This window comes from Saimiri boliviensis, chromosome 15, assembly GCF_048565385.1.
Source record: "Saimiri boliviensis isolate mSaiBol1 chromosome 15, mSaiBol1.pri, whole genome shotgun sequence".
Lineage (NCBI taxonomy): Eukaryota > Metazoa > Chordata > Mammalia > Primates > Cebidae > Saimiri > Saimiri boliviensis.
The window spans coordinates 19,574,063-19,596,500 of NC_133463.1; the positions used below are offsets into that span (position 1 = coordinate 19,574,063).

The 22,438-nt window shown below is 38.9% G+C and overlaps 1 protein-coding gene across 16 annotated transcripts in view; it reads left to right on the plus strand.

The window, feature by feature from the left end:
* The window catches only part of CSPP1 (centrosome and spindle pole associated protein 1), a 141,829-nt gene that overhangs the window by 110,580 nt on the left and 8,811 nt on the right, over positions 1 to 22,438 (plus strand). For all 16 annotated transcript variants that reach the window (XR_012514033.1, XR_012514034.1, XM_074386729.1 and 13 more), the window contains 7 exons: positions 1,380 to 1,484; positions 3,252 to 3,318; positions 3,903 to 4,020; positions 9,663 to 9,802; positions 12,953 to 13,093; positions 14,985 to 15,031; positions 17,125 to 17,188. Coding sequence is in view for 14 of the 16 variants with exons in the window: in XM_074386729.1 (XP_074242830.1) it covers positions 1,380 to 1,484; positions 3,252 to 3,318; positions 3,903 to 4,020; positions 9,663 to 9,802; positions 12,953 to 13,093; positions 14,985 to 15,031; positions 17,125 to 17,188 (682 nt within the window). In the remaining 2 variants the exon portion in view is untranslated. The remainder of the gene's footprint in view (positions 1 to 1,379; positions 1,485 to 3,251; positions 3,319 to 3,902; positions 4,021 to 9,662; positions 9,803 to 12,952; positions 13,094 to 14,984; positions 15,032 to 17,124; positions 17,189 to 22,438) is intronic.

Below are 22,438 nucleotides of genomic sequence, written 5' to 3' on the forward strand. Positions count from 1 at the left end.
CTCCTGCCTCAACCTCCCCAGTAGCTGGGATTATAGGTACATACCACCACACCCAGCTAATTTTTGCATTTTTAGTAAAGACAGGGTTTTACCATGTTGGCCAGGCTGGTCTTGAACTTCTGAACTCAGGTGATCTGCCTGCCTTGGCCTCCCATAGTGCTGGTATTGTAGACATGAGCCACTGCACCCAGCCTATCTTTTAAAATAAGGATATCTAAATTCATTTATGTTTATCAAAACTAGTGTCTTTGATTGCATTAATTGCATTTCTGACTTTTTTGTGTTTTTCATCCTTGATAGCTTTTTGGTCATTTGTTATGTGGACTATGACTTGTTTGCTCCATTCTCTACAGTGCTTTAGAAGGTCTATGTTGTCTTTATAATTTTGCTTGTGGATACCTTTCTGTCATATATTTCTAATTTTATTAAAATTAACTGATTTTCTCCTATATAAAATGAAGAATTTAACATCCACATATACATTTTGGTCTGAGTTTTTTTCCTTTTAAATGCCGATAACTATTATCATTTTGTTAGGACTTTTTTTTTTTTTTTTTTTTTTTTAAGATGGAGTCTCGCCTTGTTGCCCAGGCTGGAGTGCAATGGCATGATCTTGGCTCACTGCAACCTCCGAGCCTCCTGGGTTCAGGCGATCCTCCTGTGTTAGCCTCCCGAGTAGCTGGGATTATAGACACATGCCAGAATGCCTGGCTAATTTTTTTCTGTCTTTAGTAGAGATGGGGTTTTGCCATGTTGGGCAGGCTGGTCTCCAACTCCTGACCTCAAGTGATAGGCCGGCCTTGGCCTCCCAAAGTGCTGGGATTACAGGCATGAGCCACCATGCCTGGCTAAGACTTTTTAATGTCTTCGGTGTTTTGATTTTTATGTGAAGTTGAGGAACATAAGTTTTAATACACTATCAACTAAAATATAGAACCCCATTGTGATCTTGAAGGATCTGTCATCCATGATGCTGTTAGTGACTAATAGATTTTAGAGATTGATTTGTATTGTTTTCCAGAAGAGGAATTTTTTCTTTAATTTTTTGTATTGTCATGGTACCTTTTTATTAAGATGATTCTTTACTTTTGTTACGTCTTTTCTTTTATGTTGTTTTACTTGAGTTTGTTGATTTTTTTAATCCTAATTTGAGTCATACCGTTTTAATAAAGATGTCTAAATCCATTTATGTTTATCGTAACCAACATGTTTGATCTTGTGTAACTGAATTTCTGACTTTTCTAACAAGTATTTTATGAAATAAAAGCAATAACAGTCTAAACTTCTTAGATCGCTTTATTAACTATAAGGGGCATGTGTGTATATCTGTGTGAGTATGATGAAGCAAATATGCTCTTAAATTTTTTTAAATTTTTTAGTGCTTGAGGCAGCCTTCTCCTGTAGTTCCTGCTCTTCAGAACAAAATTGCAAGCAGACTCCAAAGACCTCCTTCAATTGACAGCATAATAAGTTCCTTTATTCGTGTATGTACTTTAGTTTTCATTTGTTAATCCTAGCTCAGTTATTTTGGATTGGGTGATCAAATGAAATTTTCTTTTTCATCATATTTGGGAAGGTTAAATATTTTCAGATCTGAAATACAGGTGATACCTACAGTAATTTGCCTGCTGCTTCGATTGTAACTGACAGTACTTGATACCCTGAAGTTTGTTTCGACAAACTATAATTTAGCAAATGATTCTTGTCCAGGCCTCTAGCTATAGATATGCTCATGAAGCCTGTTATACTTTAGACTGAGCTCTAAGGAAAAGAGAACAGGGAAAATGTTCTAAGATTGATCCTCAAGTTGATGCTTGAAGAATATGCAGGAATTTGCCTTGAAAAGGAGGGTGAGGGATTTTCAGCTTGTGCAGAGTCATGGAGAGCAGTGTAAGCTCATGGCACATGCGGAGAATCTTCTATGGTGTGGTCTGGCCTGATGATGCCTGTGCATTAAGGCAGCAGAGGAGGTGGAGGTCAGAACATATGTGGCATGTTGTATGGAGTGCTAAGAGCTTTGATTTTGTTACATAGGCTGGTGGATTCCAGGAAGGCTAATCACTAGGATAGGCAAAGAAATATGTCAGAAGAACATGTTTCTTAATTCCACCCTTTGAGATTCTGATTTAGTAGGTCTGTGATAGATAATGCATGGGAATTCGCTGTAATGTTTTAAGTAGGGAAATGACATGGTCACTTTTATATAATGTTTTTTCAGGAAATGGTGTGGAGGTAAGTTTTGGAGGTGGGGCAGGACTAAACATGGAGATAGAATGCTTTTGCAGAAATCCAGATGTGAGACTGAGGACCCAAAGAAAGGCAGTGGCACCAAGAACTGAGAAGGTGTGACAGCTTTACGATACATTTGAGAGACATAATAGTACTATTTGTTGACTGTGTGGTGGGTAGGAGTCTATGATAACTTTCAAGTTTTTGGTGAGGGTTATATAGAGTAGGCAGTTGAAAATATGAATTGTGGCTGCAGAAAGAGTTCTGGACTTGATTTGTAGTCCTGTACACCATCAACATATTGGTGTTTGTTAAATTAGTACCATCATCTAGGATCAGTGTCTAGAAGAGAAGTAAAGGAGGCTGAGAATAGAATACTAGGGAATTACCAACATTCTCGAAGCAGAGGAAGGAACGGAGAGAGGGTGAGAGACAATGGCAGTGATAGCAGTTGTGACTGGCCAAGTAAAATGCCCACTGAATGTGTCACTTGGAATCACTTCATGACTTTCGTGAAGGAAATATTGTTGGAGTGATGCATGTGAAAGCAAAGGCCATAGCTGTGTGTTGAGAAGTGAATGAGAATAGGCAGTCGACCCCAAAAGTACTGCATTTTACTATTCTTCAACAAAGCTCAGCTGTGAAGGGAAGGACAGAATGGACAGGAGACAGTGAGCAATGAAGGGTGAGGTAAAATTTTTTTTTTAAGGAATGGAAAGGTTTTTACACAGATTGAGAGAAAGGTGCTTGGAGAGAGGAAGTTGGCAAAAGAATTATTGGAGGAGGGTAGGAGACAGTTACAAGATACAGAGTAGAGATGAAGGGTTCCTCTTTGGGTAGAGGTAAGGACACTTCCATTGTGATGAGAAGGAAGAATAGCTATACAGGTGGGTAAGTTTTAGAGGTAGGGATAATGTGGAGTTTGGTTTTCTGTACATACAAATACTTGAAAAAATTACTCCCTTCAAGCTTCTGCATAGAGAAGACATACTGAGCAGGTCTTTGTCATTATTGTTAAACAGGAAAGTTCCATGTCCAGGGCGCAGTCACCCCCGGTACCTGCCAGGAAAAATCAGCTCCGTGCAGAAGGTAGAGTTAACTACTAAACCTGTTACTGAGAGTATTTCTTTATTTAGCTTTTCGTTTTGAAATAATTATAAACTCATAGAAAATTGCAGAAACAGTATAGAGAGGTGCTGTGTACCTTTTCCCCAACTTTCCCCTGAGGTAACATCTCATGTAGTACAATATCACAGCCAGGAAGTAGACATTGGTGTGCTCTACAGACCATTAGATTCCACCAGTTTTTACGTGCATTTATGTATGCATATTTCTGTACATTTTTATCATGCACAATTTGTGCGACCACCACTACAATCAAGATACATAATTGTTCCATCATCACAAAGGAACTCCCTTGTGCCTCTTGTTTATAGTTGCGCTCCCCCAAGAATATCGCTTCTAAAATTCTTGTATTATAAAAAATGTACTTGTGGGTCCTAATGACATTATGATCTGTGTATGTGCGTATATATAAAATGTTAAAATATCTTTCATAAAATTTTCTCTCTGAGAAGTTTTGCTTTATTATTAGTCAGGTTTTTCGTGTTGTAGTGTTTAATCTTTTGTTCTTATTCCTGTCTTGTGTTTTACTTATCAATGGGAATTTACAGAGGAGAAAAAAAATGTAATTATGGAATTGTCAGAAATGAGAAAACAACTTCGTAGTGAAGAGAGGCGTCTACAAGAGCGATTGCTACACATGAGTAGTGATGATGAGATTCCTATCAGGTAAGTTTAGAATTGCATTTTTTGTTTTCTCTTGAGTTCTTTTATCTTCTTTCACTTAGCCAATAATTTTGTAGGTTGGGAACAGGACTAATTCATCATACTTAAAAATCTCCTTCCTTTACTTTTTTTAGTCTTTTACAAAATCAGTTGTAGAAATTTAGTTCTCAAGGGGATTAATGTAGGGATGGAGATTTCCCTATTGGAATAATTACAGATGGTAGTTGCATTTTAGAACTTACCTGTTTTTTTTTTTTTTAATATTTCCCATTAATAACATAGTTTTCTGAAATACTGTTTTTCAACAAAATCACTTACAGACTGCTAAACATTTCTGATAATTTTTGCCAGAGTCATAGGTTTTCTAAAGCAGTCTTCAAACTTCTGTTTACACTGTTTCAGTAGATTATAAAATCAACATAGTGGGTAACTACCATATTTTCTTTCTTTATCTTTTTAAAAATAAACTTTCTATTTTGGGATAATTTTGATTATTAAAAAGTTACAAACAATACGGAGAGTTTCTGTACCCCCTTCATTTGGTTTTCCCTATTGTTAACATCTTGTGTTACTATGGTATGTTTGTTACAACTCAAGGGCTGACTTTAGAACATTACTCTGAACTAAATTTGAGACTCTTTGGATTTCTCCATTTTTCTACTGATGTTTTCCTTCTGTTCATGGGCCCCATACAAGATGTACCACATTGCATTTAGTTCTGTCTCCCAGTCTTCTCAGTTCTGGGACAGTTTCCCAGTCTTCTGCTGTTTTTCTTAACTGTGAAAGTGTACATGGGCACTGGCCAGGTATCCTGTAGAGAGGCTTCTCCTCCCAGTCTGAATTTGTCTGATGTTTTCTGATAATTAGACTGGGATTAAGGGTTTCTGGAAAGAGGAACACAGGTGCTATTCTGACATCACATTGTCTCAGGGGTACATGATATCCACATGATACCTCTGGAAATGTTAACCGTGGTTAAAGTAATGTTTGCCAGGATTCTCCACTAGAAAATTTGGTCACAAATCACTAAATCTAGCACACTGGCAAGAGTGAGAATGGGGGTGGAATTAAGTTCCATCTCTGGGAGCAGGGGTTACCTACATATGGTTTTTGAAGTTCTTCCATAAGAAAGATTTGTCCCTTCTTCCATTTATTTAATTCAATCATTTATCACTGTCATCTCATGTATATTTATTTTATACTTTGGGTTATAAGCCAGTGCTACATTATTTATTTCACAAATTGTTCCAACTTTGGCCATTGGGAGCTCTTTCAGGAAGTCTCCTGTGTCTTTTTGACATGTCCCCATCTTTTGTTTTTGGAACACTTCTTTTTTTCTGGTACTACCAGATGACTCCGGATCATCTTGTTTTGCCCCTGCCCCATCCCTGGAATCAGCTGTTTCTCCAAGGAGCCCTCGTTCGTTTTGGATAATGTATTTAGAAACCAAATAAGCTGGGTCTGTTTATTGCTGGTGTCACTGCTTCTAGGCCCTCTGGATAATATATGTATGTATACTAAGTCATAAATATAAACGTATCTATAATTGTTCCTATGTCCGTCTATTTGTATACATATTAAGTTCATGCTGATGTCTCTGATTCTAATCCACTATGTGGTAGGATTTTAACATAGCATGTTAATTTGCATAATTATGGTTTGTTTAGATTTCTGTTTGAATTCTCCAGGAATATCGAAACTAGGTAAACAAGTTGAGGAAATTTCAGGATATAGATTGGCTAGATAATGAAACATTAATCCAAGGTGGTAATTTTCAGTGATTCAGTAATTCTCCCATAGTAGGTCAGTAAGTTCTAAGTAATTGAGAGGTACTTTATTTTTTCTATATTTACTTTTACAGTGTTATGACTTAACTGTGCAGCTTTCCATCTTTAAACATGTATATTTATCAGTTTAATAGGTTGTTGATATTTTATTTTTATTTCTATTAATAAATTCTTTTGGCAAACCAGTATGATTTAAGAGTATTCAAGCAGCCTCTCAATTTTCTCATTTGAAAATTATACATGATAATTTCTACCCCTTGAGAGTCTAGTGAAGAATAAATAAACGTATGGTTTTGAAATAAATAAATGTATGTATTTGTGACTCTCAGTTATAACTTGTTAGATGTCATATGTTAGAATTATCATCATTTAGCAATAATTGGTTAAATACATTTACTTTGTAATAATTTTAATATATCCTGATTAAAGACATCTCACAGTTGGTTATTTCAATTTCATGAATATTTGTATAAAAGGAATCTCTTATTCACTAATTAACTTACCATATTAATCCAACTCCTATTATGTGTGCTAGGCTCAAAACAAATGTGCTGCATGCAGCTCACATGTGAATATTTAATAACCTACTCCCTAACTTATCAGTTTATTTAACTATTAGCATTAATAGAAACTAGACAGCAGTACAATTTAATGGTCTCTTAGATGCCTTTTTAGTATTTTGCATTTTAATGAATCTCCATAGAGTTCCTTTCACCTTAGGTATTAGAGGTTTCTGTCAGTCTTGGCCAGGGTCCTTTTATGGCCCCAGTGAATGATCCTCTGCAAAAAAGGAAACTCCATTAGAGCAGGGGCATTTTCTGTGGGGATCCCAGCTATCTTGTCTTGGTGCTTAGGGAAGATTTAGTGATCAACAGATGATGGAAGGAGTCTGACTAAGCCTCAGAATCACTATAGCTTAGAGCTACATTTTCAAAAATAGAGGAGACCTAGTGCTGAAGGAAGTAGCAGTGGGTGTTTTGTTTTATTTTCAGGACTAGAAACACCCTTTTTTATCATCACTCCCTTAAAGCCCTGGCAGAAAATTCCCTTACTTCCTGCTGTCTGTTAATTTCCTAGGTACCACAGGAATCAGTTAACTAATTAGGTATCAAGTTCCTTATAAGGTCTACTGTAAAGTTAACATTGGGTCCTCTGAATAATGCCCATATTGAACTACGTATTAGTATCATATTTCTATTTTTTATTTTTTAAGACAGAGTCTCGCTCTGTCACCCAGACTGAAGTGCAGTGGCATGATTTTTGGCTCACTGCACAACCTGTGCCTCGTGGGTTCAAGTGATTATCTTGCCTCAGCCTCTTGAGTAGCTGGATTACAAGCACTTGCCACCACACCCAGCTAATTTTTGTATTTTTAGTAGAGACAGTGTTTTACCATGTTGATCAGGCTGTCCTCAAACTCCTGACCTCAGGTGATCACTCACCTCAGCCTCCCGAAGTGCTGGGATTACAGGCATGAGCCATCCCGTCCAGCCAGACCATATTTCTTTTTCTTTTTTTTTTTTGGAGACAATCTCTCTCTGTCACCCAGGTTGGAGTGCAGTGGCACGATCTTGGCTCATGGCAACCTCTCCCGGTGCAAGCGATTCTAGTGCCTCAGCCTCCCAAGTAGGTGGAACTACAGGTACAGGCTACCACACCTGGCTAATTTTTATATTTTTTAGTAGAGACGGGGTTTTTCCATATTTCCCAGGCTAGTCTCAAACTCCTGAACTCTAGCAATCTGTCTACTTCCCATAGTACTGGCATTATAGGCATGAACCACAGGGCCCTGCCTATTACTGTATTTCTATGTGTGATTTCTGTTTTAGGCTGAAGGGAAGGTAATTTATTATCTAATGCAGGTCAGGTGCTAGGTACTCAACAATATAAAATATATCTTAATTCTGGCTGGGTGCGGTGTCTCATGCCTCCAGTTCCAGCATTTTGAGAGACCAAGGCCTGTGGATCACCTGAGGTCAGGAGTTCAAGATCAGCCTGGCCAACGTGGCAAAAATTCCATCTCTACTAAAAATACAAAAAAAAAAAAAAAAAAAAAAGCCAGGTGGGGTGGCACACACCTGTAGTCCCATCTACTTGGGAGGCTGAAGCAGGAGAATTGCTTGAAATCGAGGTGGAAGTTGCAGTGAGCTGAGATCGTTCCACCGCACTCTAGCCTGGCCAACAGAGCAAGGCTCTGTCTCAAAATTTTTTTTTAAATCTTAATTCTCTTGTTCACAACAAGACTATAGCGGGTAGAGATCTGCATTTTACAGATGATGAAATCAAGATAAAACTGCTAATAACAGAGCTGGTCTTTGAATCTGTTTCTCTGACTTCAAAGACTGATCTTACATGCTCCATGAACATTTTATTTTTTCCATGAACATTTTTTTTTTTTTTTTTTTTTTGAGATGGAGTTTCGCTCTTGTTACCCAGGCTGGAGTGCAATGGCACGATCTCGGCTCACCGCAACCTCCGCCTCCTGGGTTCAAGCAATTCTCCTGCCTCAGCCTCCTGAGTAGCTGGGATTACAGGCATGCGCCACTATGCCCAGCTAATTTTTTGTATTTTTAGTAGAGACGGGGTTTCACCACGTTGACCAGGATGGTCTCGATCTCTCGACCTTGTGATCCACCCGCCTCGGCCTCCCAAAGTGCTGGGATTACAGGCTTGAGCCACCGCACCCGGCCTTCCATGAACATTTTAAAGTAAAGCTAAATCATTCTACTCTTGTAATAAGGTATCTTGCATCTGAGGATTTTGAAAAATTTCAATGACATAGATATGCTATATTTTAAGATAAAGGATTGAACTAATAGATCTATTCAAATAATTTTTTGTTTTAAGCGACAATGATCTCCCCCTGTTGTCCGGGCTGGAGTGTAGTGGCGTGATCACAGCTTATTGTAGCCTTGGCCTCTTGGGCTCAAGCAATCCTCTCGTCTCAGCAGTAGCCAGGACTACAGGCCCACACCATCATGCTTGACTAATTTTTTTTTTTGAGATGGAGTCTCGCTCTGTCACCCAAGCTGGAGTGCAGTGGCATGATCTTGGCTTATTGCAGCCTTCTCCTCCTGGGTGCAAGCAATTCTCATGCCTTAGCCTCCCGAGTAGGAGGGACTGGAGGCGCATACCACCATGGCCAGCTAAATTTTATATTTTTAGTAGAGACAGGGTTTCACCATTTTGGCCAGGCTGGTCTCAAACTCCTAACCTCAGATGATTTTCCCGCCTCGGCCTCCCAAAGTGCTGTGATTACAGGCGTGAGCCACTGTGGCTAGCCAACTATTTTTTTTTTTCTTTTTTGAGATGGAGTCTCACTCTGTCATACAGACTGGAGTTCACTGGTGTGATCTTAGCTCACTGCAACCTCTGCCTCCCCAGTTCAAGTGATTCTTCTGCCTCAGCTGCTTGAGTAGCTAGGACTACAAGCATGTGCCATCACGTGTAGCTAAGTTTTGTGTTTTTAGTAGAGACAGGTTTCTCTACGTTGGCTAGGCTGGTCTCGAATTCCTAATCTCAGGTGATCTGCCTGCCTTGGCATCCCAAAGTGCTGGAATTAAAGGCATGAGCCACCGCACCTGGCCTAAATTTTTTTTTTTTTTTTTTTTTTTTTTTTTTTTTTTTGTAGTGACGAGGTTTTGCTTTTTAGGCCAGGCTGGTATTAAACTCCTGATTTCAAGTAGTCCTCTCTCAGCCTCCCAAAGTGCTGGGATTATAAATGAGTGCTACAGCAGCTTGCCTAGAATAATTTTTTTAATAATATGATGTGGTGAGACTAAATTTCTTTTACAGTGAATTAGATGTGAACTCTCATATTTTTCCCATAAAGCATATTTTATGATTTGTCATTTATAGGAAAAGGGAAAGGAATCCCATGGATATATTTGATATGGCTAGACATCGGTTGCAAGCTCCTGTCAGAAGACAGTCACCTAAGGGCTTAGATGCTGCCACTTTTCAGAATATTCATGATTTTAATGAGCTGAAAGATAGAGGTGAGTAGATTGCTGCTTGTTTAAAGATAGAGCAGGAGTGTTCTACCCATGTTTAAATATCTATAAAGATCTTTGTACCCTTTTTCTAAAGTAGAATTTTATTTACAATATATGTTTTAAGTTAAAATGAATGAAACTTCTGTATTCTCTAGGTCTTCAGTTTACCAGTCTGGTAGATGAAGCTTTAGTTTGGCTAAGTTCTTTCGGGGAACATATAGTGCTAAAAGTCTGGGATGGGGCTGGGCGTGGTGGCTCAAGCCTGTAATCCCAGCACTTTGGGAGGCCGAGGCGGGTGGATCACAAGATCGAGAGATCGAGACCATCCTGGTCAACATGGTGAAACCCCGTCTCTACTAAAAGTACAAAAAATTAGCTGGACATGGTGGCTCATGCCTGTAATCCCAGCTACTCAGGAGGCTGAGGCAGGAGAATTGCCTGAACCTAGGAGGCAGAGGTTGCGGTGAGCCGAGATCGCGCCATTGCACTCCAGCCTGGGTAACAAGAGCGAAACTCTGTCTCAAAAAAAAAAAAATCTGGGATGGATGAGATCAGAGTATGAAGAGGGGAACTTTGCATTTAATGGAGGATGGACAGACTGAGCTCATGAAAAAGACTGAGGAGAAGCCAGAGAGACTGGAGGAGAAGCAGAACAATGTAGGATCCTGAAACCTGAGGGGAAAGAGCATGAATGAGACGGGATCGTGTAAGATGAATACTGGAAAATGCCAGTTGGATGAGGTCATAGGTGACCTCAGCTAGAGCTTTGTAAGTGGAAGATGTGATCAGAAACCAATTAACTTTGGAATGAGGATTGACTAGGAGGCAAGATGTTGGAGATAATAGGTGGAAGCCTTTTGGAAGACCCTTGGCTGTGAAAGGGAAGGGAAGAAGAGGGATCACGAGCTGGAAGAGTCGTTAGGATGTGAATATGAGGAGCTATGCAGGGGAAAGAGGTTCAGGCTCTAGGAAAGGAGGGAGAGTCTTTGTTGAAGTGAGCAGGGTCCCTGGGTAGGCAGGAGGAAATCTAGGGGATTTGAAGGAAGAGGTTGGGGAAGCTTCGATGTAGCCATTTATAGGGTGAATGAAAGAGAAAGTTTAGTAGGGAAAAGGAGTTGCCAGGATATATGAGGTCTGGGAGACTGAGAATGTGTGGAGGAACCAGTGTATGTTGTGTGCTTTTCCTTTAGGCATATTCAGTAGAGCAGGTGTTGGAGCAGAAGAGGCAGATTATGGGATGTGCATATAACTTAGGCCAGAAAACTGGAATTTAAGCTTTTTATCCTTTTGAAAGTGATATTTATTGTAGCAAATTTCAAAATACAGAAAAATAGAAGGAAAAATCACTTTAGTCAAACTACCTATACATAAGTACCATTATCCTTTTCCATGTTTTCTAGTCTTCTGTCTGAGCATAATTAAAAGATAAATTGTGTTATTTAATTTTCTCTATTTTTTTCACGTAGTTTTACATGTTTTATTAATTACATATACCATAGTTCATTTTTATGCTATCATACATTGATTACTTACTATCTGCCAGGCATTGTGTTAAGCCTGTGGGTCTCATGAGGAGTTTGGTCTGGGGACCTGTGAAGTCAAAATTGTTTTTATTATAAACCAAGACATTATTTGTCTTTTTCATTCTCATTCTCTCATGTGTATACAGATTATTGAGAAACTACATGACGTGATGATTTTATCTCTTTGAAGCTAACAGATTGTGTCCTTGTGTATTCTTGTGCTTTAAAAATTTCTTCAATTTCTAATATGGTGGGAGAGAGAGAGTGTGTGTGTGTGAGAGAGAGAGAGAGAGAGAGACAGACAGACAGACAGACAGAGACAGGCATACATAAATAAAGCTCTTTGGGGTCCTCAATTTTTAAGAGTGTAAAAATATCTTGAGACCAAAAAGGTTTAAGCCATAGAAATGAGCCATTCATTTCCTTGTGTTACTATATCTTGCCCTCATTCAGCTATGATTTGGTTGTTGGTATTGCTTTTTAATGAGTTTGGAAGCAGTGAAGCCAGGGACCAATCCAAGTTTATGTGTCCAGAGACTTCTGTTAACTTCTGAAAATGGCTGTTACCCATTTTCACTATTTTGTTCTTTTAATAATTTCTGATCATAAAACTTTACACATACTTAGGACCATACAACTGTATATATATTTAGGATCATTTCTTTATATTCCAGCAGTATAATTAGTGAGTCAAAGGGAATAATATTTTCAAGGCGTTTTATATGTTTAAACCGTGTGTTTCTTTTCAAGATTTAAAAATTATTATTCTTGGCTGGGCGCAGTGGCTCACTCCTGTGATCCCAGCACTTTGGGAGGCCAGGGTGGGTGGATCATGAGGTCAGGAGTTCAAGATTAGCCTGGCCAACAGCGTGAAACCCCATCTCTCCTAAAAATACAAAAATTACCTGAGCATGGTGGCAGGAGCCTGTAGTCCCAGCTACTTGGGAGGCTGAGGCAGGTGTGAATCACTTGAACCTAGGAGGTGGAGGTTGCAGTGAGCTTAGAGATCCTGCCACTGCCTTCCAGCCTGGGTGACAGAGTAAGACTTTGTCTCAAAAAAAAAAAAAAAAAAAAAAAAATTCTCACAGGGGATATTCATGAAATTGTGACAGAGGTAAATTCCTTCAGAAATGGCATTTCCCCCTCAAGTTCTAGCCAGTTTACATTTATCTTGCTTTCTGCATATTTGTAAGGACTAAAATGTTAATTGGTCAGTAACCTTTTTTTCATGTTTCTAGTTGATTTGAGGGATTAGCTGTGATAACAATGTCTTAATGGCTGTCTTAGTCAAAGCTATGTGACTATCCACTTGGATATACCTGCATGTAGTTTGTGTTCTGGGTAGCATCCTGGGGGCTAAGAAAGGTAGAGGTGGAGAATGCAGCATCCACTTCTTGTTGTGGGGTATTCCTTGTGTTGATAAGTTTGTGAAAAGGCATTTATTAAAGAATGTTAATTTCATGTTTTTTAGTTTTGTGGCTGTTTTACTGTCCTTTGACTTTAGCGATGTTTTACTATTTATATCGTTCCTTGATTTTGAAATTAGATTATGTTACTTATGGTGAAGTTTTATAAAATCCCATTTGAAAACAACATTTAACTTAGTTATATAACCTATTTTTTGTACCAGATTCAGAAACACGAGTTGATCTGAAATTTATGTACCCAGATCCTCCAAGAGATTATCACACCTTAGAGATTCAGCAGCAAGCCCTGCTAAGAGAGCAGCAGAAGAAGCTGAACAGAATAAAAATGCAGGAAGGTGCCAAAGGTAAAAAATAATCATTGCTGTGTCAAATAGTATCAGCATGCTGTTATTCTGTAGGCTTTCTGCATCTCTTCTATTGATTTCAGTCCCATGCATCCTCCCTTCACTGGCAGCCCTGTATTCACAGGGTCCGTTTGGCCTGTAGTCCCAGAAAAGAACAAGTATAAGAGAGAGCTCTGAGTGGCTCCACTGGGGTGATGTATTCATGCATGAGAGGGGCTCAGCCATTCACTGAAGCCAGGAGGATTAATACTTTGACGAGGCCAGGTGACATTTGCATCAGGAACTAGGAACTGAAGGAAGGAATGTCAGGCAAACACGTCAGTGCCCTGTCGGGCATTTGTCTACTGTGGTGTGAGTGTGTTCAAGTTTTGATGTGGCGTAGTATCTGTAAAGCCTCAGACTGGATTATGAATATGTTTTTGTATAATCAGTCAATTGAAAAATACTTAGTGGTTACTAGGAACGCAGATACTGGCCTATATCCAGGGGATAAGGTAATGAATGACATAGGCTGCTGCTCTCGAGGAGGTTATACTCTTATTGGAGAAGTTAGCTGCTGAAGAAGTATAACTGTGATGAATGCAAAGAAGAAATCTAGGATCCCACTGGGTTGGGGTAGGTGGGCACTTAGATGCAGAGTAGGGCTATTGTCTCAGAGAGCACTGATGGGCCCTGTTGATAGCCAGGTGTACTGCATGGCCTTCCCGTCTGTATTTTACCAGTCTTCAGGCCATCGAGGTTAACCATGGAAAGTGAGTCATGAAGAAACAACAATCAAGATAACAAGAATGGAAGGGATGCTCCTGCCAGTTATTTTTATGAAAATTTAAGATACTACTTTGGGAGACTGATGTGGCTTCCAGAATCTGTGGCAGCTTCTTTGATGTGATGAATCTGAGGGTAGCATCACAGGAGTAAGCGATATAGCACTTTAGGCCCAGATCATAGGTTAAGACTTTGATAAACACTTGTATAGGGATCATCTTCCCTTCATCTGGTACAGAATTTTAAATAACAGCCTCATAGCCCTGTGACTGAATAAGCCTAATTCTAGGATAAGCAGTAGATGTATTGTCTGGAGAAAGGAAAGAAGCAAGTATATTCTTCAACCTTTTTACTCAGTTTGGTAGCATTTTTCTTTAGTCTCAAATGAAGATCTGATCTTGTGGGATTTGGCAACTTAGACTGATTAGCCCAATAGTAGTCCCCAGCTGGATACAGGTACATTTTGGCACTGAAGGTATCTATCTCCCACAGCAGTCTTCCCCCCAGCTTCCAGCAAACACTGTGATGAACTAATTCATAAGAATGTGGCCTCACCATAAACAGTCAAAAACGTGTCTCTAAAATGCTGAGAAGCAATACAGGTTATCATTGGCAGCCTGTTTATTCTCAAAGGTAGTATCTGAAAAGGGCAAAATGGTACTATTCAAAGGAGCACATGGGAAGGCTGGTCATATTGGAGAGATTTTGAGATACCTTATCTAAGATCTTTGCCTCTGGAACTAAGTGCCTGGAATTGAGCTTATTTCAGTTCCATGTAGGGGACCCCCTGTTTAACTCCATGCAACAACTTTCTATAGATTGTTGAAATATAACAGAATATGGTGAAGGATCCTGTATTGATAATTTTCTTTGTCTCTTGGCATTAAAATTTGCAGTGATTTTAACTCATTATGTTCATTCATGTGAATGGGAGAATTTTATGCAGCTAGAATGGGTGCCGGGCTATGTTTATTAATAAGTGATATCTTTAAAATATTCTGAAGTGTAGTAGTTGAAAAGTAATTTCCAGTAGAAAGCTAGTCAAAAAAGATACATTAAAATTTAATTTTATATATTAAGCATTTTCTGACCTTTTTAATTTGCTTTTGTTCTCCATTGACTATAGTTGACTTAGATGCCATCCCAAGTGCTAAAGTACGAAAGCAAAGAATGGTAAGCAACCAGTTAAAATTTTTCAAGTTAGTTTTTGGGGGATTAAAAATTTATAGGCATATGATGATCAAGTAATTCAAATTTTGAACTATTCAGAAATACTGAATTAAGAAAGAACATAAGTCTTATCAGTGAAGTGGATAGCTTAACAAGTGTTAGTATAATATATAGAGAAAACATATTGTAATAGTTAAGAACAAGATTCTAGTGCTAGGCTGTTCCAGTTAGTCTCTTTTTAGCTGTGTGACTTAGGGCAAATTATTTAATCTCTTTATGCTTCAGCTTCCTAATCTGTAAAGTGAGGATAATAGTACTTACCTCTGAGGGTGGCTATAAGCAGTAAATTAATATTTGCAAGATATTTAGAGACAGGCCTGGCATATAAGTTTTATATAAGTGTTTATTAAATAAATAAAAATAGCTCAAGTGTTGTTGAGAGAACTAAGTGAGATAATATATTAGAAGCCCTTATAGCAGGGCCTGGCCCATGATGACTACAATGTGTTTGCTGTCATTACCGTGAGAAGTAGTGGGAGTGGGAGTCTGTAATGGAAGTAGTGCCGAGGTCTACAAATAAAATAAGCAGAAGGAAACAGAGTGATAACTGTCACCCATATCCTGAGGGGGGTACTTTTTCTGCAGGACTGAAAAGAGTATTTCCTATGGACCAGAAACTGTTCTAGGTGCCAGAGTATAGGAGTAAACAAAAGGGACAAAAATCCTTGCCCTCTGACAGCTTACTTTCCAGAATATAATCAAATACTTTGATAGTTTGTTGAAATATGGTGCTATGGGAAAGGCAACAGCAGAAAAGGCAGCTGGAGGACCCTGGGTGGGAGGGTTTATAGTTGGAAATACAGTGGGCATGGGGGCTCACTGGGTAGGGAACATTCGATTAAATAAGGACACCAGAAGGTGGCCATAGGAAATGGTGGGGGGATTTCTGGAGGATGAACATTCCAGGAAGAGGCCCCAGTGGGAGTTGGCATGGTGCATGTAAGGAGCAGTGGAAGAGCCATGAGCAAGGGCCAGTGGGGCATGTGGGGCGGGGAGTGACAAGGGGAGGCAGCAGGGCTTTGGCGGGAGGGGGGGGCATTCCAGGGCTTTGCCTTTGACACTTGTGCATGTGATGAGAAGCCACCAAGGTCTTTAAGTGGAAGAGTGATGTGATCTGCTTGAGGTTTTTACTTGATCCACAGACTGTTGTGCATTTAGACTGAGTGGGACAGCAGGCTGTTGCAGTAATCTAGGCAAGAGACAAGCTCACTTTCTGATAATGCTGTACATTGGTATAATTCATTGCCTTAAAAATTAATGGACACCTCTTCGCTGGAGTGTCTTAGTAAAGCCCAGAAATGTGGTAAAAAGGTGCAGGGAGGTGGAGTTTGATGACTTCAGGTTCCTTCTGACATGTCAGTGTTGTTATTCTCTGTATGTAAATTTAAGTTTTCTCTCATTTTGTAGCTCATTATAATAAGCCCAACCTTAGCATTATTTTTGTCCTTACTATACTGTATGGTCCACTGTATCTGTGCTGCATCATCATGGCAATTGCTGTCACATAGGGCTGTCATTATCTGAGGGTACACCCCTGTCTCCCCTGACACTGACCTACTCCAGAGCAGAAACTCTTAATTCATCTTTGTATCCCCAGTTCCTAGCATGGAAGAAATAGTAAGTGTGCCATACACGTTTATTGAAAGGATGAATGAATCTTGGCAGTGGCTTAAAGACTTAATGTTTAATGGGGGTCTTTGCTTCATACTCCTATTTTCATCACTCATAATGTGATCCTTTTATTTGACTTCAACCATAAGGGGGCAGGGAGGAGTGGAGTTAGGGAGTAAATGTGTTAGCTTGTAGAATATGCAGCCTGGAGAGTGTCTTCCATTGCTATCACTGTCTTGGTGGGAATTATGTGTTAAGGCTTTCCAGTATTTTCTGAGCATTGGAGTGTAGTCAGTCCTACCTCTCCCCATCCTCTTCTGCGTTTAGGGAGAACAATATGGAAACCTGTGCCTCTTATTAGTACAAATTTGTTGTTTTTCCACAGAAAACTAATAAAAATAGTAATTGATACATGTTTCTTTTAGCCCAGAGATGACACTAGTGATTTCTTGAAAAACTCATTATTGGAATCTGATAGTGCTTTTATTGGTGAGTATATATTTTTTTTATTTTATTAAAGCTATATTGTTTAAATATTAAACCTTTCTCCATTCTTACAAAACCTGTGCTACTATACTTTTTGTTGTACAAAGTAGTTAAAAAAAGGAATATTCTTTTCTCTGTTTTAATGAATAACCATCAGATATGCCTTGCAAAGTTTTCAAAATCAGAATTACTGAAATGGACTTTAAGAGTCTTAGGAATAGTTGACAAATCTGTACATGAATATTCGTTACAGCCTCATTTCTAATGCCAAATGCTGGAATCAGCCCAGATGTCCTTCAGTAGATGAATGGTTAAACAAACTCTGGTACATCCATGCCATGGAATCCCACTCAGCAATAAAAAGGAACAAACTTTTGAAACTTGCATGAACTTGGATGGTTCTTCAGGAAAATTAGTCTGAGCAAAAAAGACAATTCCATTAAGTTATACACTGTATGATTCCATTTACGTGACAGTTTTGAAATTACAAAATTAAATTGAGAACAGATTAGTAGTTGCCAGGGGTTGAGGGATAGGGAGAGGTGTGTATAGGGATCTTTGTGGTTTGGGAACTGTTTAACATCTTGTTTGCGAGGGTAGACACACACATGTAAATGTGATATAAAATATAGATCTTAATACACAAAAACACATAAATAAGTATTGGTAAGATGGTAAATTTGAGTAAGATCTGTGGATTCTATCAGTATTAATATCCTGGTTGTGAAATTATACTTGAGTTTTGTAAAATGTTACCATTGAGGGAAACTGGACAAAGTGTATAGGAATGTCTATTATGTCTTACGTCTGTGTGTGTACCTTAATTATTTTAATCTGTTTACTATTAATATTTTAGTCAAAAAAGTTATAAGACTAGTCTTTGGAAGATAAGTAAAAGTACCATGGGATTTTTTATTTTTTAAAAGTAATATACACTTATGTACTCTGATCATGAGTGTTTTCTGCTATCCAAGGGCCAACAGGGAGTGATCTGGTCTACATATTAGTTGTGTATCATGCCAATTTTAGATTTTCATGTGATAAAATTCCAAATTAACTTATATTTCTGTCTCAATGGTTTTTTTGTTGTTGTTGTTGCTGTTTTTGAGACAGGGTCTTGTTCTGTCACCCAGGCTGGAGTGCAGCAGCACAATCACGGCTCACTATAGCCTCAAATTCCTGGGCTCAAGCACTCCTCTCATCTTAGTCTTCCTGGTAGCTGGGATTACAGCATGTACCACCATACCTGGTTATCTTTTTTATTTTTTGTAGAGATGAGGTCTCCCTATGTTGCCCAGGCTGGTCTCAAACACCTGGAGTCAAGGGATCCTCCTGCTTCAGCCTCCCAAAGTGCTTGAATTATAGGCATGAGCCACTGTACCTGATTTTATTTTATTTTTTTAAATGAGTTTTTCCTTTCCAGGAAGATGCACTGGGGAGAGAAGGAAAGATAAAATGGCAGGAGACAGGGATGAGAAGATAGCTTGTCAGGGAAATGAAACCTGTCCTTCCTATCAGTGAAGATGGTCTGGGCCACTCAAGATGGTGTGTTGGAATATTGCGTGACACTAGGCCAAAGGTACAGCAGTCTTTGCAGTCAACGGTCACTGCAAATGCTGCGTAAGTCATGGCTGTGTTAACCACTGCTCTAAGGAATATAAAGCTGGTGGTTTCAGTGCATCTTTTTTAAAAAAGTTTTTTAAAATTGTAAAATACATATAAACATAACACTTACCATTTTGACCATTTGAAAGTATACAGTTGATTGGCATTAAGTATTTCTGTTGTGCAACCATCACTATCGTCTATCTCCAGAACTCATCTTGAAAACAGAAACTCTTCATATTCAAGAGTAATTCCCCACTGCCCTCTTCCTTCAGCCCCTGGCAGCTACCATTCTACTTTCCATCTCCATAAATTTGACTAGGACCTCATATAAGAGGAATCATACAGCATTTATCCTTTGATGACTGGCCTATTTAACTTAGCATAATGTCTTTGTGGTTTATCCATGGTATAGCATGTGTCAGATTCTTTTTCCTCCTTAGAGACAGGGTCTCTGTTGTCACTCAGGCTGCAGTGTAGTGGTGTGATCATGGCTCATTGCAGCCTTGACCTCCCTGTGCTAGGATGATTCTTGTACCTCAGACTCCCAGGTGGCTGAGACTACAGCACACACTACCATGCCTGAATAATTTTTTAAATTTTTATTATTTTTTTTAATTTTAATTTTTTTTTTCTTGAGATGGAGTCTCGCTCTGTTGCCCAGGCTGGAGTGCAGTGGCACAATATCGGCTTACTGCAACCTCCACCTCTTGGGTTCAAGCAGTTCTACTGCCTCCGCCTCCTGAGTAGCTAGGATTACAGGCCACCACGCCGGCTAATTTTTTTGTATTTTTAGTAGAGACAGGGTTTCACCATGTTGGCCAGGCTGGTCTTGAACTCATGACCTCATGATCCACCAGCCTCAGCCTCTCAAAGTGCTGGGATTACAGGTGTGAGCCACTGTGCCTGGCCAATTTTTAAATTTTTTGTAGAGACAGGGTTTCATCATGTTACCCAGGTTGATCTCAAACTCTTGGGCTTAAGTGAACCTCCTGCCTCAGCCTCCCAAAGTGCTAAGCTTATGGATGTGAGCGACTACACCCAGGCAGAATTCTTTTTTTATGCCGTGAATAATATTCCATTTTATGTATGTACCACAATTTGTTTATCCATTCATCTGTCAGTAGATTGAGTTGCTTCCACTTTTTGGCTATTGTGAATAATGCTGCTATGAACAGGTGTAAAATTATCTGTTGGAGTCACTGATTTCAGTTCTTTTGGATATACACTAAGAGTTGGTGTTTACTAGATTATACGGTAATTCTATTTTTAATTATTTGAAGAATCACCACAGTTTCCACAGCAGCTGCACCATTTTACATTCCTACCAGCAGTCCACAAAAGTTTTGATTTTCTCTACATCCTTGTTAACACTTGTTACTTTGTTATTTGAATAGTAGCAATCCTTATAGATGTGAGGTGGCATGTCATTATGGTTTTGACTTAGATTTCTGTAATGATTAGTGATGTTGAAAATCTTTACATATGGTTATCGACTATTTGCACATTTTTAAAGAAATATCTATTTAAGACCTTTGCTAATTTTTAAAATCAGGGCTTTTTGTTGTTGTTATTGAGTTGTGGGAGTTCTTTGTTATATATTCTGGATATTACCCCTTATACATGATTTGCAAATATTTTCTCCATAGTGGGTTGCCTTTTCATTATGTTGTGTACATACATAGGAGCTTAGTTTTAGCTCTTAATGTTTGGATGCCTAATCACAGTGTTAAAATACATGTCAGAATGTCACAGAATGGGAAGGAGAAATACATGAATCCACTGTTATGGTTGCAGATTTTTAACACCTTTCTATCAGAAATGAACAGAGGCAGTAGACAGAAAATCAGTAAGGACATAGTTGAATTCAGCAACACTGTCAACGAACTGGATATAATGGACATCAAAAGACAACTTCATTAACAAGAGCAGAACAGACGTTCTTATTGGGGTCACATGGAACATTCACCAGGACAGATTACAACCTGGACAAGAAAACAAACCTTAATAGATGTAAAAGAGAATAAATCACACAATATCTGTCCCTAGACCACCATGGAAATAAACTAGAAATCAGTAACAGAAAGATAGCTGGAAAAATCTCCAAATACACGGGAAATTAAATACCACATTTCTAAATAACTCATGGGGCAGAGAGAAAATTTTATATTTTAAAATATTTTGATCTAATGAAAATGAAAATACAACTTCTCAATTTGTAGGAGGTAGCAGAAATAATGCTTATCTTTCTACTTTGCTAATGTATGCATTCAGTTAAATGTAAAATGCCAAACTCTAAAACTCATAGAAGATAACAGACAATATAGACAACCTTTGGTTATGGTGATGACTTTTAGATACAAAACCAAAGTCACAATTCATGAAAGAAATAATTGATGGCCGGGCACGGTGGCTCAAGCCTGTAATCCCAGCACTTTGGGAGGCCGAGGCGGGTGGATCACGAGGTCGAGAGATCGAGACCATCCTGGTCAACATGGTGAAACCCCGTCTCTACTAAAAATACAAAAAATTAGCTGGGCATGGTGGCACATGCCTGTAATCCCAGCTACTCAGGAGGCTGAGGCAGGAGAATTGCTTGAACCCAGGAGGCGGAGGTTGCAGTGAGCTGAGATCGCGCCATTGCACTCCAGCCTGGGTAACAAGAGCGAAACTCCGTCTCCAAAAAAAAAAAAAAAAAAAAAAAAAAAAGAAATAATTGATAAGCCAGACTATGTAATAATTTAAAAAACTGGTAAATTTTTAAGATGCTCAAATTTATAGCCTTGAATGCATACATGAAGAAAATAGAAAGATCTGAAATCATTAGGCTTCCACGTAATGAAATGAGAAAATAATTGAATCCAGAGTAAGCAGAAGAGAAATAATAAAAATTAGAGCAGAAGTCAATGAAATTGCAAACAGGAAATCAATAGAGAAAATCAATGAAACCAAGAGTTATTTCTGAGAAGATCAGTAAGCCTCTAGCCAAACTATTAAGAGATAAGACACAAATTACTAATAACAGAAATAGGGCATATTTGGCTGGGTGCGGTGGCTCACACCTGTAATCCCAGCATGTTGGGAGGCCAAGGTGAGCAGATCACCTGAGGTCAGGAGTTCAAGAACAGCCTGGTCAACATGGCGAAACCCCATCTCTACTAAAAATACAAAAATTAGTCAGGCGTGGTGGTGCATGCCTCAAGTCCCAGCTACCTGAGCGGCTGAGGCAGGAGAATTGCGTGAACCTGGGAGGCGGAGGTTGCAGTGAGCTGAGATCATGCAACTGTGCTCCAGCCTGGGTGACAGAATGAGACTCTCAAAAAAAGGGACGGGGGCACATATCATTACAGGTCCCATGGAAGTAATGTAGTTTAAGAATACCATGAACATACCATGAACAACTCTATGCCTAGAAATCTAAGTCTACTACCTATTCATGGTAACTTAGCAAACTAGGAATAGAGCACAAACTTCTGCAACTTGATAAAGAATGTCTACAAAGTCCTACATCTAACATCATGATGATGAGAAACTAGACGCTTTCCTGTTAAGATCAGGATGTCCTTTCTTGCCACTGATTAACATCATACTGGAAGTCCTAGCTAATATTAGCAGTAAAGCAGAAAAGTAAATAAAAGGTATACTGAT